The following is a 21093-nucleotide window of genomic DNA, read 5'->3' as shown; positions in this document are numbered from 1 at the left end:
CATGGAGAAACCCTATCTCTACTAAAAATACAAAAATTAGCCAGGCGTGGTGGCACATGCCTGTGATCCTAGCTACTCGGGAGGCTAAGGCAGGAGAATCACTTGAACCTGAGAGGCGGAGATTGCGGTGAGCCAAGATGGCGCCATTGCACTCCAGCCTGGGTAATAAGAGCAAAACTCTGTCTCAAAAAACCAAAAACCAAAAACCAAAAAAAAAAAAAAAAAAAGAACTAAACTTGCACAGCAAAGTGTGAGGAGTATGTGTAATGTGGCTGCAGCCAGAGGGGACACTAGGGAGTTGGGTTAGGCCAGATTTGGAAAACCCATGTTGATCATGCTCCAGAATTTGATATTTATCTTTTGAACAAAGAAAACTCAAATATGGACTTTAACTAGAAAAAAACATTTATTGAGATACGGACTTTCGCATTGTATTGGCTTTATGAAAGGCATCTTGGCATGAGAATTACATTTTAAATTTGCGTCTTATGTAATAACCTTATTGTGAATTTCTTTTATTGAAAACTCAAAATCCTTTCTGGACACAGTTGGAGTCTACATTATAATCAATGAGTCAGTAAATATTACACAACACCAATGCTTGGTGTCACTGTCATGGGCTGACTCATGCTGCAGGGTTTTGTTGGAGCGGTCCCACTTGATATTTCTTCTCAATAATTCTCTATATCTTCAAAAAGATTCCCTCTGCAAGGGTAAGATTCCCTACCTTGCCAAAATATCCAGTCCCATGTCGGCAATTAGCCTGACTGCAGTTTTTGAAAGACAGATTCTAGCAGGTAAAATGCACAATCGCTCCTGATTTTTTACAAACAAAGAAACAAAACCTGTTTTACACCCTGGCAGAATATATTTTTTATTAATCCTTCCTTTTTTTGATACCAAAAAAAGAAAATATTACTGACCAGGCCTTTTGTAGTTCTAATTCCTGCTGCAATTGACAAGGATCCTGAAATAATAAACTAAAAATGAGAGAAAAAATGAAGGTAAAAAACTTTAAGCCAGTATTGGGAGTCATAACTTACTAAACTTAATTCTAAATTAGATAGATATGTTAATCAGACCAATTATCTTAGAGAAAACCACAAAGGTTTGCACATTATTTCCCCTTTCCCAGAAAGAACAGATAAATTATACCAGATAAATCCATGGGCGAATTTGTCAAGTTTTTCAAATAATACCTAACTGAAATGATATTAAAACTGTTCGAGGGCACTAAAAGATACAGTTTCCAAACTCCTAATACAAAGTAATTCTTACATGGTACCAAAATTGATGATGATATTTAAACAAAAAATACACTAAAATCATTCTCATTTAGAATATTTTAAAGTTATAAGTAAAACAGTAGCAAAAAAATGTAAATTCCCAACTACTAGAATATAGTAGTTCATTTGATTCCATCAATAAGGCAATTATTTTTCATTTAGCTAAAATAGCTAGTCAAGTTGGTTAGACTGTCTACCTTATAATATTCAATTGTTGGAGGTTTTTATTTGCTTTTCAAATTTGATTTCAGATGATTCAAAAATTATATCATAATATAAAAAATATTGAACTAATAGAAAAGCTCAATAAATTTATTTAACTAACTTCCAAATACCCAGACATAGAGATGATTCCTGATATCTAAATCGCCACTGGAATAAAACCAGTAGAGGGAATCACCCATCATATGATATAAAATACATCATGAACATTTGGGATGTTCCTTCAGCTCTACAAACATTTTTAAATATTGAAATATTCTAATTTACACAATTAATGAATTTAAGAAAAACATTACATGCTTATTGCTATTCATGTTTACAGTGTTGACAGGATAGGACATTTAATACAATTCAACATTATTAGTAACTGCAACATTACTGGTAAAATATAAAGAATTATTGGCTGGGCGTGGTTGCACACACTTGTAATCCCAGCACTTTGGAAGGCTGAGGCGGGTGGATCACGAGGTCAGGAGGTCAAGACCACAGTGAAACCCTGTCTCTACTAAAAATACAAAAAAATTAGCTGGGTGTGGTGGCGGGTGCCTGTAGTTCCAGCTACTTGGGAGGCTGAGGCAGGAGAATGGTGTGAACCCAGGAGGCGGAGGTTGCAGTGAGCCGAGATCGTGCCATTGCACTCCAGCCTGGGTAATAAGAGCGAAACTCTGTCTCAAAAAACCAAATACCAAAAACCAAAAAAAAAAAAAAAAAAAAAGAATTATAATTTCTGTAACATGATAGAAATCTGTCTCAGTCTAAAAGTCTTTATTATGTTTAATGATAAAAATGTAGGATCATTTCATTAAAGTCAAAATCAAGATAAAGATGCTGACTATCTGGGTATATTTACCAAAATAATTATATAAGAAAAATAGTTGGAACAAGTGGTTTAACTATTCTTATTTAAGTATGAACAATATATATTGCAAACATTCAAGAACATGAACTAAAAATTACCATAAACTATTCTAAAAATTCAATAAGTCACCTTGGAAAAAACATTCTATACGGAAATTATATATACACATTACAAGTGTGTATGTATGTCTGTGTATTTGAAGATAGGATTGAATAAGAGGACTTCATTTGCCACAGGAAAAATATGTATGTACTATCTCAGAGGAAAAAACAAGGAATGCGAAACATATACAGAAACAGAACTGAAGAGGCCAAAAATAAGAGGAACTTGTGACTGGTTCTTGGTATTGGTACTTATACTGTATAAGAGAGAAAAAGGAGGCACTTCATAGATGAGGTTTGGAAAAAAAGGTTGAAAGAATAATGGAAGGTAGCCACAGAAAAGAGTTCACCAATTAATTAAAGGCTCATCTAATGGAACACCTACGAGAGTCTCAGTGATGTCTCAGCGGACAAATGGCTCCTGCAGTTCCTGGTAATCTACTGAACATGTGTGGAAGGCTTGCACCATGTAAGCTGGTTTTTAATGTGATCTTGAAAAGGAAACAGAAATAAAAGCAGAAAACTGAGTGGTTAGATGTATGCAATTCTGAAAATACATTGACCCTATTTGAATCTTCATTTCTGTACCAAACAGTTGTGATCTTGGGTTAGTTACTTAACCTCTCTTCATCCATAAAATGATTATAATGAAAAATCAGAAGTTTGTGGTGATTGTTTGAAATGAAATTGCATATATAAAGCACTTAGTAGAGTGTCCACATGATAGTAAGAGTTTAATAAGAGCTGTTATTGGCATTAGTGTTTTTGGGTATATGAAGTATCGTGCAACTTTCTAGAAGTAAACCACAGCTTTACTGTTCTTCCAATCTTGCACTTCTGTTGTAAACAGGTGAAGGGGAGCAAAAAGCAACCTCCTCTATAAAACTCTAAACTATCTCATTCTCAGTTTTAGAAATAAATGGAAACCCTGCAGTGCTAGAATAGATTCCCTGATTCTAACATAAACCCAACTTATAAATTTTATTTTTCTCTCATCAATGGATAAAACTTGGTATTTTATTCTCAATTTTACTCTCAATTTTCATTAAAACTATCTTGTGTTTTCTCTTGGGAGAAGGTTTTTAAATTTAAATTCCAATTCTAATTTTAATGTAATATTAATAATAGTTATAATTAATTTAATATTAATTATAATTAGTTATTTTATTGAATTTATGAAACAAAATATATCAAATAACATTTTCGTTTTCTAAGGTAACAATTTCCTGAGTTTCAATAGTCAATAGCCTAGATATTAGAAACTGCTTGTGTACCAGCCACATCTCCTCTTCTTCCTTGCTAACTAAACCATCATTTTGTTCAGTTTCTCATGAGCTAAAGGTAGGGTAGACTCCTCCCAGCTACAGAGGTAAATCTTGATTAGTCCAAGCCAATAATGGCAAGTCTATTATCCTTACTGACAATTGATTTGGGAATATGTATATGAAATTTTACTAAAAGTTGGATGTGTCAACCATCTCCTCTCTGATATGGTCTGCTAGCAATCCTTGATGAAATCCTTGCACCACTGAATGAAGCCATCCTAGAAATGACAAGCCACTAATCTTGTGAAATAATCAGTGCTTTCAATGTTTAAGCCATTCTGGTTTGGGTCTTTGGCAATGTGCTGCTGTCATATATCTAACTGACATATATAAATATTTAATCTGCCTAGATTTAATATAATATTATATTATTAGTAGTACTTTAAATATGAGAAAATTGAGTAAGAAATGGTTAGCTACCACTCTCAGATTTACAGAATTACAAGATACAGTTAGGATAGGATTCCAAAGATCAGGGTATTGACAACTGCTTTATGTTATCTTCAGTTATATCAAAAGATACTCTACTCACCATCACTGACCCCCAAATTGTGTATCCCATATACGCGGAAATAGGGTTACTTCCATAAGTATTAAATTCAATACACATCATTGTTATTCCCATGCCAAGGCTCATCAGGGCAATCAGAATCTGCACAACCTAGAAATGATGAAGAAAGCAAAAACTGATTATCCACCACAAAAATGGTGCTTCCGCCACCCCCTTTCCAATCACTAAGCTATCCTTATTCTTCATTTGATATAGTCATATGACCTTCTTAGTATTCTCTTATCACTCTTTTTTTTCACATAAATAACCATGAATATTATCTTACCAATATTATCTCTCGGGACGTCTATCATTGCCAATAATTTCAAGGTTAAAAGGAGTATGCCAGAACCAGCCCAGAGGTGCTTTTCTGATACCTACGATGTTACTTCTACCACAACTATTTCTCTCTTTTTCTCATGAGCTCAGAGAAGTGGCCTAGGAATTATAAAGCAATTATTGTAGCAAGGAGAAGTAACCTGAAGAAAGGAGAGTATATACAGGGGAAGAAAACAAGAAAAGCAAATATGGTATTTTCTTGAAGTCTGGGGTATGAGGACATGAGTATGAGTACACAGGAATCTAAACGTAGCAGAGTAAGAGTGCCATTATCCCATGGCGTTCCAAAGGATCAAAAACATTTCAACAACTTATCAAAATTTATGGGATGTAGTGAAAGCAATGCTTAGAGGAAGATTTATAGCATTGAATGAATGTATTAGAAAATAATGATCTAAAATCAATCTCCTGAGAGTCTACCTTAAGAAACTAGAAAAAGAAGTGCAAATTAAACTCCAAATAAACAGAAGAAGAACTATAATAGAAATTAGAGCAGAAATCATAAAATTGAAAACAGAACATGAATAGATAAAATCAGTAAAATCCAAAGCAGTTTTTAAAAATATATGTATGTATAAATAAAATTTAAAAAGCCTCTAGCCAGCCTAAGAAAAAAAGAGAGGACAAAAATTACTAACATAAATGAATGAAGGAACATCAATACAGTTCCCCTAGAAATTAAAAGGATAATAAAATAATGTTATGAACAATTCTACGCCCACAGTTTGATAGCCTTGATAAAATGGATAACTCCTGAAAGACAATTTGTCAAAACTCACACAAGAAGAGACACTCTGAATAAGCCTATAATTATTAAATAAATTGAATCAATAATTAATAAATTTTCAAAACAGAAAGCATCAGACCTAGAAGGGCTCAGTGGTGAATTCTACCAGACACTTAAGAAAGAAATTGTACCATTATTTACAGAAAATAGAAACAGAGGACATACTCCTTAACTAATTCTCTGAAGCTAGCACTACCATCTACCAAAAACCACACAAAAACATTACAAGAAAAGAAAACTACAGACAAACATCTCTGATGAACAAACATGCAAAAATCCTCAACAAAATATCTGCAAACTAAATCTAACAATGCATTAAAAAAATTGTGTACCATGACCACTTGGGATTTATCCCAGGTATGCAAGGCTGACTATATATTCAAAAACCGATTAATGTATTCATCACATCAACAGGCTAAAGAAGAAAAATCACATGATTATATTAACAGAAGCAGAAAAAATATTGAACAAAATCCAATGCCTGTTTATTATAAAAACTCTTGAAAAACCTATTAATAGAGGAGAACTTCTTCAGGTTGATAAAGAATATTTATGAAAAACCTACAGCTAACTTCATACTTAATGGAGAAACTCAAAGCTTTCTCACTAAGATCAGGAACAAGGCAGGGTTGAGCCCTGTCACTACTCCTTTCAACATTGTACTGGAAGTCATAGCAGAAACAGTAAGACAAGAAAAGAAGATAAAGATATACGGACTGGCCAGGGAAAAATAAAACTGCCTTTGTTCCCAGACGACAAGATGTCTGTGTAGAAAATCTGAAAGAATCAACCAAAAATTCCTGGAACTAACAAACAATTATATTAGGTTTACAAGATTTATGCAAGATTAATACACAAGATACAATTACTTTCTTATGTACTTATAATGAATTAAAAACATAATGCCATTTAAATTAGCACCTCTAAAAATGAAATATTTAGGTATTGGTATTTGGTATTTGTTAGGTATAAATCTAACAAAATGTGTACAAAGTCTATAAGAAACTACAAACTTTGATAAAATAAATGGAGAGATATTCCATGTCCCTGGATAGGAATACTCAATATTGTCAAGATATCAGTTCTTCCCAACTTGATCAGTAGATTTAATACAATCTCCATTAAAATCCCAGCAAGTTATTTTGTATATATTGATAAACTGACTCTAAAATTTATAAGGAATGGCAAAAAATCTTAGAATAGCAAACACAATCTTGAAGAAGAAGAAGAAGGAGTTGTAGGACTAACACTACCCAATTTTAGGACATACTATAAAGTGATAGTAAACAGGACTGTGTGGTATTAGCAAAGAAATAGACAAATAGATCAATGGAATAGAGTAGAAAGCCTGCAGAGAGCCACACAAATATAGTCAAGTGATCTTTGGTAGGGAGCTAAAGTAATACAATGAAAAAAAAGTATTTTAAAAAATAGTACTTAAAACTTGATATCCATAAGTAAAAATAAAACTTAGACACATACTTTATATCTTTCACAAAAATTAACTCAAAATGAATCACAGACATAAATATTAAACTAAAAACTATAAAACTCCTAACAGATAACATAGGCCAAAATCTAGATGACCTTGGGTTTGGTGATGAATTTGTCAACCAAAGGCACAAACCATGAAATACAGAATAAATCATCTTAATTTTCTTAAAATTAAAAATTTCTGCTCTGCAGAAGACATTGTCAAGAGATGAAAAGACAAACCACAGACTGGGAGAAGATATTTGCAAGAGTCATATCTGACAAAGGATCGTTATCCAAAATATACAACAAATTTAAAACTTAACAATAAGAACATAAACATCCTCGTTAAAAATGTGCCAAAGAATTTAACAAGACACCTTACGAAAGAAGATATAGAGATGGTAAAGCGATGCATGAAAAGATGGTCCACATCTTATGTCACAAGGGGAATGCAAATTAAAATGATAATGAGAGTCCACTAGCACCTGTTAGAATGGTAAAAATCCAGAACACTGGCACTACCAATTGCTGGAGATTTTGTAGAACAGCAGGAACTCATTGACTGTTGATTGAAATCTTCAAAATGACAAGGTCACGTGGAAGACAGTATGGCAGTTTCTTACAAAACTAAACATACTCTTACCTACAATACAGTAATCATACTTAACCAAATGAGTTGAAAAACTTATGTCCACACATAACCTGCACACAGATATTTATAGCAACGTTACTCCTAATTGCCAAAGTTTGGAAGCCATCAAGATGTCCTTCAGTAGGTGAATGCATAAATTGTGGTACATCTAGACAATGAAATATTATTCAGTACTAAAAATAAATGAGCTATCAAGCCATAAGAAAACATGGAGGAAATTTAAATGCATGTTTTTAGGTGAAAGAATGAAATCTAAAAAAACCACCTATTGTACAATTCCAACTGTATGACTTTCTGGAAAAGGCAAACTATGAAGACAATAAAAGATTTGTGGTTGCCAGGGATTGGTGGGATACTATATGATACTATAAAGGTAGATTCATATCACTATACTTTTGTTAAAACAGAACACACAACACAGAGAATGGACCCCATTGTGATTTGTGTACTTTTAGTAATGATCTGTCAATGTAGTTCATCAATTGGTACAAAGGTTACACTCTGGTGGAGGAGGTTGATAATTAAAAAGCTATGCATTTGTGGCAGCAAGGGGCATATGGGATCGATCTGTACTTTGCTCTTAATTTTTCTTTAAGCCTAAAACTGCTCTAAAACATACAGTATATTTTAAAATAATTATTCATACATTAAAAAATAAACCCACTTTGGGAGGCTGAAGCAGACAGATCACGAGGTCAGGAGTTCAAGACCAGCCTGACCAACATGTTGAAACTCTGTCTCTACTAAAAATACAAAAATTAGCCGGACGTGATGGCTCATGCCTGTAATCCCAACTACTCAGGAGGCTGAGGCAGGAGAATCGCTTGAACCTGGAAGACGGAGCTTGCAGTGAGCCGAGATTGCGCCACTGCACTCCAGCCTGGATGATGGAGCGAGACTCCATCTCAAAAAATAAAATTAAAAATAAATAAACAAATAAACCTAGTATGTGCCAACATAAATAACATATTTTATGAGAAATAACGATATTTCCCCCCCTCCAAAAAGTGAATAATGTGAAAAAAGGATCCAAAATATCCACAGTGACATTTTCCCAGTGGTTTGAAGCTTGGGCTAGTGATAAACCTATATTTAATATCCTTTCACCTGCCCTATTCTGTCGTTCTTTTAATCCTTCATTTCTTTTAGGCATGCTCATCTGAGACTCCAGATGAAAATGCTCAGAGAATAGATTTTTCATCCTCTGAGCAGGGGGCTAAGAAAAGGTGCCAGAAAGAAATAGTAGCAATATGTGTCTGTCAGCTATCAGGAAGGCCTGTAAAGGGGGTGTCAGCTAGTAGTGCATAGGTGGCCTTTTATTTTGCTGCTCTTCCACACTGAGTTTAAATACAATTATCATGGATGACCCACAACCCTAGAATAGATCTGAAGTCAATATATTTTAAATATAACTCAACTGGAAGCATGTCGTGACAGAATACTATATAGTTTTTCAGATGAAGAGCCTGAAACGTAATTGCTGATGTAGCAAAGGTTGGCTGTTGTATTATGAGGCTAGTGGGACAGTGTATTTGGCATTAGGTCTTATGAAATATGAGTTTACAACACCATTGGTCTTCCCCTAGATTTGCAACTTACCCCAAGGACTTTGGGTTCCCCCTTCAAGAACTTCTCTTGCAATCCTGTCCACAGATGTGAATGTAAAACAGCCATGTTTCCCAGCTGGGGCACACCAGGGCCAGCCCCTGGCGTGGCCTGTTCCATTCCTTGCATGGTTGTCATAGCAGCAGAAAAGGTGCTACAATAAGAAATGTAATTTAGTATGATGTCCTGGAAATGGCAAAGGAGGACATGACACTTTGGGGCAGGTTCCTCCTTAAGGACAAAATCTGGTCTACATTCTCTTCCCATATCATAATAGCTGTTAGAGCTGGAGAAGTGGAATAGGCAACACATTAAGTGTGGGGGGTGGGGCAGGCGGTGGGAGGGAAACTAAATGTCATGTGATATCAAGATGCTAGAAAATCCTGCAGAGAGGGACATGTTGACAGAAGCGAGGTAAACCTATTGGACCTCTAAAATTAGAGAAATTTCTTTAAGTTCCAATTCCAAGTCGGCTCAGATTTTATTTCTATCCCTTTTACTGCCTAATCCCTTGATTACAGCCACTTACCCACAAAGGATTACTTTGTTTTTTAGTTTTGGTTTTTTGGTTTTTTTTTGAGATGGAGTCTCGCTCTGTTGCCAGGCTGCAATGCAGTGGCACGATCTCGGCACACTGCAATTCAGTGGCACGATCTCAGCACACTGCAACCTCTGCCTCTTGGGTTCAAATGATTCTCCTGCCTCAGCCTCCCAAGTAGCTGTTACTACAGGCACATGCCACCATGCAGAGCCAATTTTTGTATTTTTAGTAGAGACGGAGTTTCACCATGTTGGCCAGTATGGTCTCGATCTCCTGACCTCGTGATCCGCCCACCTTGGCCTCCCAAAGTGCTGGAATTACAGGCGTGAGCCACCACACCCAGTTGAAGGATTACTTTTGTAATAGTGATAAACTACACAAACTAATCTGCCTTCCAATTTATTGTATAGTATTGTATAGTTCCTCCTTTTCTAATCAGAGCACATTTAAATTCACAGGGCTGAAAATCTTCCCATGTTCATCTTTGCTGAGTGTGATTTATGTAACCTTGTATTTTGTCCCACAAACTCTGAACTTTGGGAATGAAACTTATGGCTGTCAGTCATATTCTTGGCACCACAAATCTAAATATCTTGTCCTATTACATTGCTTTAAATCCTAACTTGCTGGTGCATAGCAAACGATCCATCAAATCATTTTTTGAGAATCTAAGCACAAACATATTACTCTTATACCTCTTTCTGTCCTCAATATAATAACTCCAACCAAGTCATGTAGAGATAGGCTAAAGCTGCATGGAAATTTTTGTCTATGTAGTTGAATTCATGTTCAGGTGTTTCGTGATCAACTTCCATAAATTTTTAGGGAAATGAAGCTTGCTAATATCCTTCAAGTAATAGTTAATTTTGATACCATTTATTCTCCATTGAGCCCCTATAAAAGTCTCGTTTGGAGATGTGTGCCCTTTTATTGGTAACATAAATGAAAAAAAATGTTGTTGTACTCCAAATTTGCTATGTTGAGAAAAAAATTAAGATTTCTCTGAAAAAATTATCATCCTGTGTTTATTTTTGATACATGGAAATAAATTATTAGCTATCTAACAATAAAACTGATTAAAGTCAGAAGAAGGAGGGTGAATTTCAGAGAAAGAGAAGAAACATTAAAATGAAAAGGTTAATCATTTAGAACATTAATTTAACTTTAGTAATGTATATACTTAAAATTATGAAAAATAGTAAAATAAAAAGTACAAAATTACAAATTATAAAATAAGTTTTTATTTTAAAAAAGAAAGACAAATATAATAAATAAGAAATATATAATGTAAATGTGACTGAAGTAGTTAAGATAAGGAATTAAATATAAGAATGTAACCAAAAAATCAATGTTCTTATTCTTATCACTTTTAGAAGAGTTCCGAAAACAATTTGGACAAACAGAATTAGAACTCTATTTTTTTATGAAAGTGGGAAACAACTAACATTTCTATAAATCAGGTGAAATACGTGTTAAAGACAAAGATTACATGACGATAAATTTGGGGAGAAGTGTAGCAAGAGTATGAAAGAAACAGGACACCATGGCCACCGATTTCAGAGTATACTTATCAAAGATGAGAGGCCCCCCTGAGGTGTACAACATAAATTATTGTTTATAATCCTGGGAATTAAATACATCAGTTGATAACTGTCACTTCCCTGGAAAAGTATAGTTCTGAGAATCATCAAAGTCAGTAGTAAAAGAGAAATCCCACCAAAAAGACACATATTTAGAAGGCAATCAGTCTCTGAATAAGTCCTCCATTGGAGTCCATAAAGAAGGAAGTAGATATCCTTGATACAAGCCTCCAAGAATTCCCACAGATTAGGAGCATCTGGATATATATCACATATAGAATATGTAAAGAGTATAGATAACTTATTTAAATGAAAATTAAATCACAAAAATGAAGTCAAAGATAAAGTGCATCGAGTGACAGGACATATTTGGAACATAATCTCAAATTTCAAATACAAAATAGTGTTGACAGAAAATAATTGGCCAATGTGTTAAACAACAAGGAATAGCTGAAAATAGAATTAGTCAACTGGAAGAAAAATTTGAGGAAATCACCAAGAATTTTATAGAGAAACAAGAAAATGGTCATAATAGAAGAGAGGTTAAAAGATTAGAAGTGTAGAATTAAAAGGTCTACAATATGTCTGATTAGAATTCTAAAGAATGTCACCAAGAAGGCCAACTAGAAGTTCCTAACCCTCATCATCATCCACACACACACACACACACACACTCACACTCCCCAAAACAATGAATAAACAAATGCATTCCAACTAAAGTAACTAAAGAAGGCACCTGAAAACAGCAAAGGAGTAGCAGAAATCTCGTAGATCATAGAAACCCAGGATGGCTGCACGAAGAAGGAGATAAAACACCCTTCTTCCACCACGCCTTCCCCCAGTTAGGACCAGCTCTGAGTCAGCAGGGCCTTATTCCTGCAGAGAGAAGGTAAGCGAGAGGACCCCAGCAGCTCCCATCACCACCATGGATACCTGTAATCTTACTCCTGGAGACACGTAGAGTCTTCACAGGCTCTGAGCTCAGCTGATGGAGCTACCTGAAGTCCACATGTCTGTCCTATCCCAGAGGTGGTGCTGACACTGTGCCCTGGCCTCCATGGCCTGAGCTACTACTGTGTTGCCCCTTCTTGGAAGTGAATCACTGCTACAGTGCATTCTGCTTCAGAAGTGAATAGCTATTGCACTCCTCCATCTCTAAGGCTTAACCACCATTACACCACACACACCTGGTAGCCATACCTAAGCCAAACTGCTGCTGTCTACTCTCTACCCGCCAAGGCCAGGCTGCCATGGAACTGCTCCATGCCCCCAACTTAGTCGCTGGTGCACTCTACCCCTCCACATTCAAGCTGAAACTGTGTCCCACTCTCTGAGGACATATAGCTTTGATTGAGCTGTGTCACCCAACAATCCAGGCAAAATAACTGCAGTGCCCCACTTCCCTGGAACTGACTAGTTCCCTGGAGTCCAAGCTTCTGAGAAACCCTGGCTCCCCAGGGGGACATTTCTATACTGCTTCAAGAAACCCAAGGACCAAGCCACAGACAGTCTTAGTCATTCCTGAGGCCTTGCTGCTGCTACATCCAGCTTTACACAGCCTGGGATATTGCCATGCCCTACCATCCCAGGGCCTAGGGTTACCACTATGTGGCACTCCATCACCTAGGGATAGAGTTGCTGCAGTGTCCTATTGGCTCTGGAACCAAAATTTCAACTGTAACCTGCTCCCCAGAGCTCAAGCCTCCAGAGCACCCCTCTTTCCCTGGAGCCATGCTGGTGTTGTGCACTGACCCCAGAATCAGTAACTATTCCCTCCCTGCCCCATGGGCTTGAGTTACTGAGGTGTGCTTCAGAGTTACAGCCTCAGCTTTGTGGGTAACCTGCATCCATCCATGCCTTGGTGAGTGAACCCGTGCCACAGTAGTTTTGCAAGATTCTGAGCCTAGGACCCCAGCTCTACAGCCATTATAATACTTGTGCCTAAAAAATACAAACATGTGGTGTTAACTCTATAGGCTCACTGACTGCAAGAGTTGTAGGGGCATGGCTTTCGCCACCTAGTTTCAAAGGATGTCACAAATAGCTATGGGAGTGGAGCCACTTCAAAGAGCCTCCATCAGGGCAATGCTGAGTGAAAATGTGGGGTCAGAGCCAACACAGAGAGTCCCAGTTAGGGATATGCCTAGTGGAGCCATGGGAGTGAGGCTACCTTTGAGATCTCAGAACTATAGGGCCACTAGCATGCAACGCCAACCTAACAGAGCTGAAGCACGGACTGAGCCCAGCAAAGATATGGGAGCAGGACTGTCTGAGAGCCCCAATCAGTGTCCCCAGGATTCAGGACATAGAGTCAAAGGAAATTATTCTCCAGATTTAAAGCTTAATGCTGTTTTCTCAGTTGGGTTTTGGACTCATTTGAAACCACTTACACATTTTTCTTGCCTAGTTCTTTCTTTTGAACTGAGAAAGTCTATTCTGCACCTGTTCCACCATTATATTTTGAAGACAAACCACTTGTTTTGATTTCACAGACTCACAGCTGGAAACATTTGCCTCCAGGTAAATCATACCTTGAGTCTTATCCATATCTGCTTCTGATGTGACTCTGGACTTAGAACTTTAGAGTCAATGCTGGAATGGGTAAAAATTTTGAGGCTATTGAGACAGAATTATTGTATTTTGTATGTGAGAAGAACATAAGTTTTGGAGGGTTGTGGATGAAACGCTGTGGTTTCAATGTCCCCTCTAAAACTCATTTGAAAACTTAATTGCCATTTTGACAGTATTAAGAGGTGGGACCTTCAAGAGGCAATTACATCAGGAGACCTCTACCTGCATGAATGGATGAATGTTATTATCCTTGGAGAGGGTTAGTTATCACAGGAGTGGACTCCTGATAAAAGAATAAATTTGGCCCCATCTCTCTCTCTGCTTTGTACACTCACTTCCACCTTCCTTCATGGGATTATCCTCGCTAGAGGTTTACACCATGCATGCCTTTAGACTTCCTAGCCTCTAGAGCTATGAACAAAATAAAATTTTGTAATAAATTACCCAGTCTTCAATGGTCTTTTACAGTTGCAGAAAACAAAGGTATCAAAAATTTAGTTTCATGGGAAGACAGTACAAGTCTAGAGTTCTTGTTTCAACAAACATTGTTATTGTCACCTTAAAATAGTCAATTTATAAAACTACACGATGTTTTATGTAAGCATAATGATGATTACAAGGCAAAGAACTACAGCAGATACACAAATGTTAAGGAATTCAAAGCTTAGCAATTCATAAAATTACTAAATCACAAAGGTAGACCAGAGAACAAGAAAGAAACAAAGATCTACAAAAACAATCCCCACCTGCCAAAATAATAAAATGTCACTAGTAAATCCTTATCTATTAATGCTAACCTTAAATATAAATGAATTAAATCTTTGAACAAAAGTCAAAGAGTGGCTGGAAAACTTTTAAAAAACAAGATCTAACCAGATGCTTTAAGAGACTCACTTTAGCCTTAAGAAGAAACATAGATTGAAAGTTAAGGGATGGACTATTCCATGCAAATAGTAGCCTAAAGAGAATAATTATCTGTACTTAGATCATGTAAAATAAACTTCAAGTCAAAAACTGTCAAAAGAGGCAAAGAAGGTCATCATTTAGTGATTGACTGAGCATAGAGGGTGGGTAATAGAAGTCATTAATAACAAACTACTGTTGTGGGAAGTCAGGGACCCCGAACGGAGGGACCAGCTGAAGCCATGGCAGAAGAACATAAATTGTGAAGATTTCATGGACATTTATTAGTTCTCCAAATTAATAGTTTTATAATATGTTACGCCTGTCTTTACTGCAATATCTGAACATAAATTGTGAAGATTTCATGGACATTTATCACTTCCCCAATCAATACTTTTATAATTTCCTATGCCTGTCTTTAATCTCTTAATCCCGTCATCTTTGTCAGCTGAGGATGTATGTTGCCTCATGACCCTGTGATAATTGTGTTAACTGCACAAATTGTAAAACGTGTGTTTGAACAGTATGAAATCTGGGCACCCTGAAAAAGAACAGGATAACAGTGATGTTCAGAGAACAAAGGAGATAACCATAAGGTCTGACTGCCTGTGGGGTTGGGCAGAACAGAGTCATATTTTTCTTATTGCAGAAAACAAGTAGGAGAAATATTGCTGAATTCTTTTCCCAGTAATGAATAACCCTGGGAAGGGAATGCATTCCCAGGGGGTGCCTATGGACAGCCATTCTGGGGGTGTCTGCCTTATGCGATTGAAGATAAGGGATGAAATACGCCCTAGTCTCTTGCGGTGCCCTCAGGCTTGCTAGGATTAGGAAATTCCAGCCTGGTGAATTGTGGTCAGACTGGTTCTCTGCTCTTGAACCCTGTTTCCTGTTAAGATGTTTATCAATGGCAATGCGTGCACAGCAGGACATGGAACCTCATTAGTAATTCTGATTTCACCCTGGCCTTGTGACCTTGCTCTGCCCTTCTGCCCTTGTGATCTCTTATTGCCATTTGAAGCCTGTGATCTCTGTGACCCACTCCCTATTCGTACACTCCTCCTCTTTTGAAATCCCTAATAAAAACTTGCTGGTTTTGTGGCTCAGTGGCATTACAGTGCCTGCTGACATGTGATGTCACCCCCGGAGGCCCAGCTGTAAAATTTCTCTCTTTTGTACTCTTTCTCTTTATTTCTCAGACTGTCTGACACTTAGGGAAAATAGAAAAGAACATACATTGAAATATTGGGGGCTGGTTCCCCCAATAAACTACCAGACTTTTTTGAGACAGGGTCTCACTCTGTTGCCCAGGCTGGAGTACACTGGCACTATCATGGCTCACTGCAGCCTCGACCTCAGCCACCCAAGTAGCTGGGATTACTGGCCTGTGCCACCACACCCAGCTAATTTTTGTATTTTTTGTAGAGATGGGGTTTCTCCATGTTACCCAGGCTGGTCTCAAACTCCAGGGCTCAAGTGATCCTCCTGTCTCAGTCTCCAGTAGTGCTGGGATTACAGGAGTGAGCCACTGTGCCCAAACTTAAATTTCCAGATTTTTAACACAGACAGTGTAGTTAATTGCTGGGCCTTCCACCAAGAAAGGACACTTGCAGTCCCATAGCCCTCTTAGGGTTTCTGTTACATTTAGTTCTTGCCATTCTTGATTAGAGGCTGCTTGTAGGGTTCTGAAATAATTTCCACATACTTTTCCTGAGCCACCTTACTTTTTTGAAAGAGAAATTTTGAGGAAGGCTGAATATCTTCTATTTAGGTCTTCTAGTGTTTGAAATAAAAATTACCTCTTCTCCCTTCTGGGACAGTTGGTAAATTGTTAATTTATGGGCTTTATTAGAATGACTTGAAATTAAGCCCAGAGGGGGACAATTCTCTGATGTTTAACAAAATTTTAGAGTACAAATTAAATTTAAGACAAAAAATAAGGCCTGCTATTTTATTTTACCCCTTTGATCCATATCTAAATTTTGTGTTCTGCTCAGAGGATGCTAAAGTGTCCATATAGGTCTGAATGTACCTACTCCATATCATGTAAATGTAACCCACCTCATAAACTCCATTAACATTAGAACAGAGACTGCAAGAGGAAGGGGAGAGCCTCTTGGCCCGCCTCTGCATGGTCTTGTATCTACCTTACTGAGAGCAAAAAAGGAGGACAATCTTGACTCTTCTGACCAATCTTTGGGACAAACTGCAAAAGACAGGAAGAGTCAACCTCTGACCACATGGTACCATGAAAAACACGCTCTCACCAATTATATAGACCCCTCTTATCTGCTTTTCCACTTTCCCCAAGACCAGAGCAGATTGGAGCAGGGTCATGACAGGAATAAAGTCCCTGTCTAGCATGTCCTTGAGTGGCAGGAAGTGTTAAAGGAAGTTTATGTTTTATACTTCAAGCCAGAAATGAGTAAGTGATGGTAGGAATACCAATAATAATAGTTAATATATATTTAGCATTTATTAAGTGACATGCACTGGTTTAAATGTTTTATATGTGTTATTTCATCATTAAATTCCCCTGAGAGATATACTCTATTATTCACAGGACAGAATTATATAAACACAAGATTAAGTAACTTCAGTAAACAGTGGCAGGGCCAAAATTTAAATCCAGGTGATGTAATTCCAGAACTCCTTTGCTTGAGGGGATCCACTAAACTAGTCTGGTGGATAGAAGATCTCTTGTTTGCACAAAAACTTGTACAATTAATTTTCTTAGCAGCATTATCTATAATAGCTAAAAGGTGGAAACCACCCAATTTGGAATAAGTTAGATAACAAGACCATGTAGAGGTGGGCCAAGAGGCCCTCCTCTTCCTCTTGCAGTATCTGTTCCAGTGATAAAGGAATTTGTGAGGTGGGTTACATTTATATGCTATGGAGCAGATATATTCAGACCTATATATACACTTTAGCACTCCCTGGACAGAGCACAAAACTTAGATTTGGAGCATATGGCTAAAATAAAATAGGTCTGATTTTTGGTCTTAACATTTAATCCACATCCTCAAATTTTAGGGGATGTGTCCTTAGGGGAATTGTCCTTCTCTGGGCTTAATTTAAAGTCATTCTAATAAAGCCCAGAAATTGACAATTTACCTACTTGTCCCAGAAGGGAGAAAAGGTTATTTTTATTTCAAACCTTAGAAGACCTAAATAGAAGACATCTAGTCTTCCTCAAAATTTCTCTTTCAAAAAAGTAAGGTGGCGCAAGGAACAGCATGGGGAGATTATTTCAGAGCCCTGCAAGTAGTTGCTAATCAAGAGTGGCAAGAGCTAAAGGGAACAGGACCCCTGAGAGAGCTATGAAATTACAAGTGTCCTTTCTTAGTGGAAGGCCCAGCAATTAACTACACTATCCATGTTAAAAATTGGGAAGTTTAAAGTTGGGCATTGTGACTCACTCCTGTAATCCCAGCACTATGGGAGGCCAAGGTGGGAGGATCCCTGGAGTTCAGGAGTTTGAGATCAGACTGGGGAACATGGTGAAACCCCATCTCTATACAAAATGCAAAAATTAGCCGGGTGTGGTGGTGGGCGCCTGTAATCCCAGCTATGCAGGAGGCTGAGGTCCAGGCTGCAGTAAACCACAATGGCATCAGGGTACTCCAGCCTGGGCAACACAGTGAGACCCTGTCTCAAAAATATCTGATAGTTCGTCATTGGTTCCTTCTGTTGCCTACCCTCTATGCTCAATCAATCTCATTCTAATCGTACACAACCATTTTTCAACTCTGTGTATTTCTCCCATCTTCTCAAGGCAAGCCATTATCCTATTTTTATCAGAAGTATTCGTTATAGCCTCTGAATGTTGCGTGTCCATTTGTGGCTTTGGATATTCAATCCACCACTGATGTTGTGGCCAGAATGATCAAATACAAAAACAATTGAGTCACCCTCCACTTTAAAAGCCTTCTTTTACATTTCACCACGCTTAGCATAAAGTTAAAATTTTTAATGTTGTACCAAAACCTCTGCTACTTCAGCACAAATCTCTTGTTGTAGTCTTACCTCGAATCTCTCTCCTTTTAATTTTTAAAGCTCCAAGTATATTTGACTGATTAAGTTGTTCCAAAGAAGTAATTTCATTCCTATATTGAGACATCTGCATATATTGAAACCATTTGCAGGAATGTTCCACCCCTCTTGTGACCACCTTGTAAGAACAAAAACAAACCCACCACATCGTCTAATCTTCTCACAAACGAACAGCATTTTATAGTCTCTATCTTCTCTCAGACACTATTCCGCTACGTCCCCACCATTGCCCGCACGTGGATGACTCAACCTATGATGATAAATAAGGGTTTAAGAAATCTATGTTATGTTCCTTCTACATTGCAAAAGTCAAAGTTATTTGGAAAGTGACTAAAGATGATTCTTCTTAGTCCATCTAAATGTGTACTTCATTCTCCATTAATGTAAAAGAACCTCTGCCTCAATCTCTCAGGCACACCTTCAGACTGAGAATTTAGGACATGTTGGGTCTGTCTTATCAAACGCACTGGCGGTTCTCTCTCTGTGTTTAGTGCCTCTCTGGTAAGACTGTAAGCTTCCTCGAGGGCAGAGCAATTATATCAAAATAAAGCTTATAACTGACTCCTATGCTTTTCCATGATTCTTTGGAAACATAGGTCAGGTTCTGGTCATTCAAAGCTGGTGCTTTGTCATTCTAAGAAATTCTGGCCATAAATTCATATAACTGACTCCTCTTTTTCCACCACAGAAATCCTTGTGTTAATTATCTACGGCACATCAAGTCCCCAAGGACAAAAACATGTGTTTACCATCCAGGGCTTGACTTCTCTATATTCAATTTTTTTTTAACTGCTGAGAATATTGGATATATATGAGGGATATTTCTTCCAGGTTGGAGAAGAATCTAAACCTTGGTTTTGTCACATCACCTATATGCATCAGGCTCTTGACAACTACAATATCTTTCCCCCACACCCCTGATAAAGATGTGTGGGAACCTAGACCACCCTTCCCTCTTCTATTGCCCCAGTCACCTTGTGGATCAGCAGCACCACCAGTCTCTTGTTTCCTCATTTTTATGTCACCATCCCCCTCATGGGTCACAATTGCAAGGAGAGAGCGTGAGGAGAGTGGTACAAACGGCCATCCCTTTTTCTTGGCAATATCAAATAGACTAGAAACCCAAAATGAGGCCTGAATCTGGATAGTTTTTAGGAGGATGATGGGGATGCAGAAATGGTGGCACAGGAAGGGAAAAGGCCTGGACTAGGAACCAAGAATTCTGTTGTTGTTGTTGTTGTTGCTGTTGTTGTTGGTTGTTGTTGTTTTTGCTCCTAGCCCTTTTATTAACTTGCGTGATTCTGGCTACGTTATTTCCCTTTTCTGGGTTTCATTTACTTCATCTGGGGAAAGATTACAATGACCACGACTACTTACAAGCTTCTTTCTTATCCTAAGAATGCTAAAAGTCTACAAGGTGTTTTTCATTAGCAGATTTTATCATGAGCAGCCTCAGTTTACTGCCTGGGTGCCCATGAATAGTGCCAAAGACCACTGGAGAACTAGGTCAGGCCACAGCCCATCTAAATGTACAAGGCTGGGGACCCTGCCTGTACCCTACTCCATGTACACCAAATTCTGCATGTGATACATCTGTTCTTAAATCCTGAGTTATAAAAAGAACCAGTCAGACACAGAGAATAAAGACCATGGAAGAAGGGCATTAACAGTAGATGAGGTAACTAGTCAAAAGCTTAAAATGTTGTTTTCAGTGTTTTGATATCCTGAGGACTTAGGGGACAAAAATAACTAAACAACCTTATCCAGCCTCCAATGTCAGCCTTTAGGAGGCTTTTCTAACTCCCATCGACTGTAGCAAAAACTGTTCCTCATCCCCCCACCAAATGCACATTTAAAGGTGCACTCAACCCACCCCAACCCTGAATACCAGCCTGGGTCATGCATGGGAAGTGGCCTCATTATTTTTCTCATTCCACTCCCAGAAATCCTTAACCCAGGAAATGAAACAAACCATCAGCCTGAAAGCCTAGGAAGGCAAGTCCCTGAACCTACCTTTCTTCAGGCCTGCAATGTCTGCTGTAGGTCTGACGCATGCAGGGCTCTGGGCAAGTTCCTCAAAGTTCTTTGGTCTAGACCCAATCAACTTCCCCCACTCCACACCTCACTCAGTTTAAATCTGCATTCCTCTTCTAGCAGATGTTTGGAATCTTAAAAGCTGTGCTGAGAATTTCTGAGACGCACAGCTAGTTCCTCTTTTTTTTTTTTTTTTTTTTTTGAGA

The 21093-nt window shown here is 37.7% G+C and overlaps 2 protein-coding genes across 5 annotated transcripts in view; one reads left to right on the top strand and one right to left on the bottom strand.

The window, feature by feature from the left end:
• The window catches only part of MS4A4A (membrane spanning 4-domains A4A), a 27963-nt gene extending 6988 nt beyond the window's left edge, over positions 1-20975 (bottom strand). For 2 of the 3 annotated variants that reach the window (XM_032152982.2, XM_032152986.2), the window contains exons 1-4: positions 20867-20975; positions 9197-9356; positions 4326-4454; positions 924-980 (exon numbers count right to left, since the gene is read on the bottom strand). In XM_032152982.2, coding sequence (XP_032008873.1) covers positions 924-980; positions 4326-4454; positions 9197-9356; positions 20867-20907 — 387 coding nt within the window. In that variant the 5' untranslated portion in view covers positions 20908-20975. Of the gene's footprint in view, positions 1-923; positions 981-4325; positions 4455-9196; positions 9357-18996; positions 19050-20866 lie in introns of those variants that run through there. The other variant, XM_032152983.2, reaches the window with a different exon arrangement.
• The window catches only part of LOC116467873 (putative membrane-spanning 4-domains subfamily A member 4E), a 138465-nt gene that overhangs the window by 39353 nt on the left and 78019 nt on the right, over positions 1-21093 (top strand). The window lies entirely within an intron of this gene.

This window comes from Hylobates moloch, unplaced genomic scaffold (genome assembly GCF_009828535.3).
Source record: "Hylobates moloch isolate HMO894 unplaced genomic scaffold, HMol_V3 SCAFFOLD_5, whole genome shotgun sequence".
Lineage (NCBI taxonomy): Eukaryota > Metazoa > Chordata > Mammalia > Primates > Hylobatidae > Hylobates > Hylobates moloch.
The sequence above is the reverse complement of the archived record's forward strand: the minus strand, read 5'-3'. Positions and strand labels throughout refer to the sequence as shown.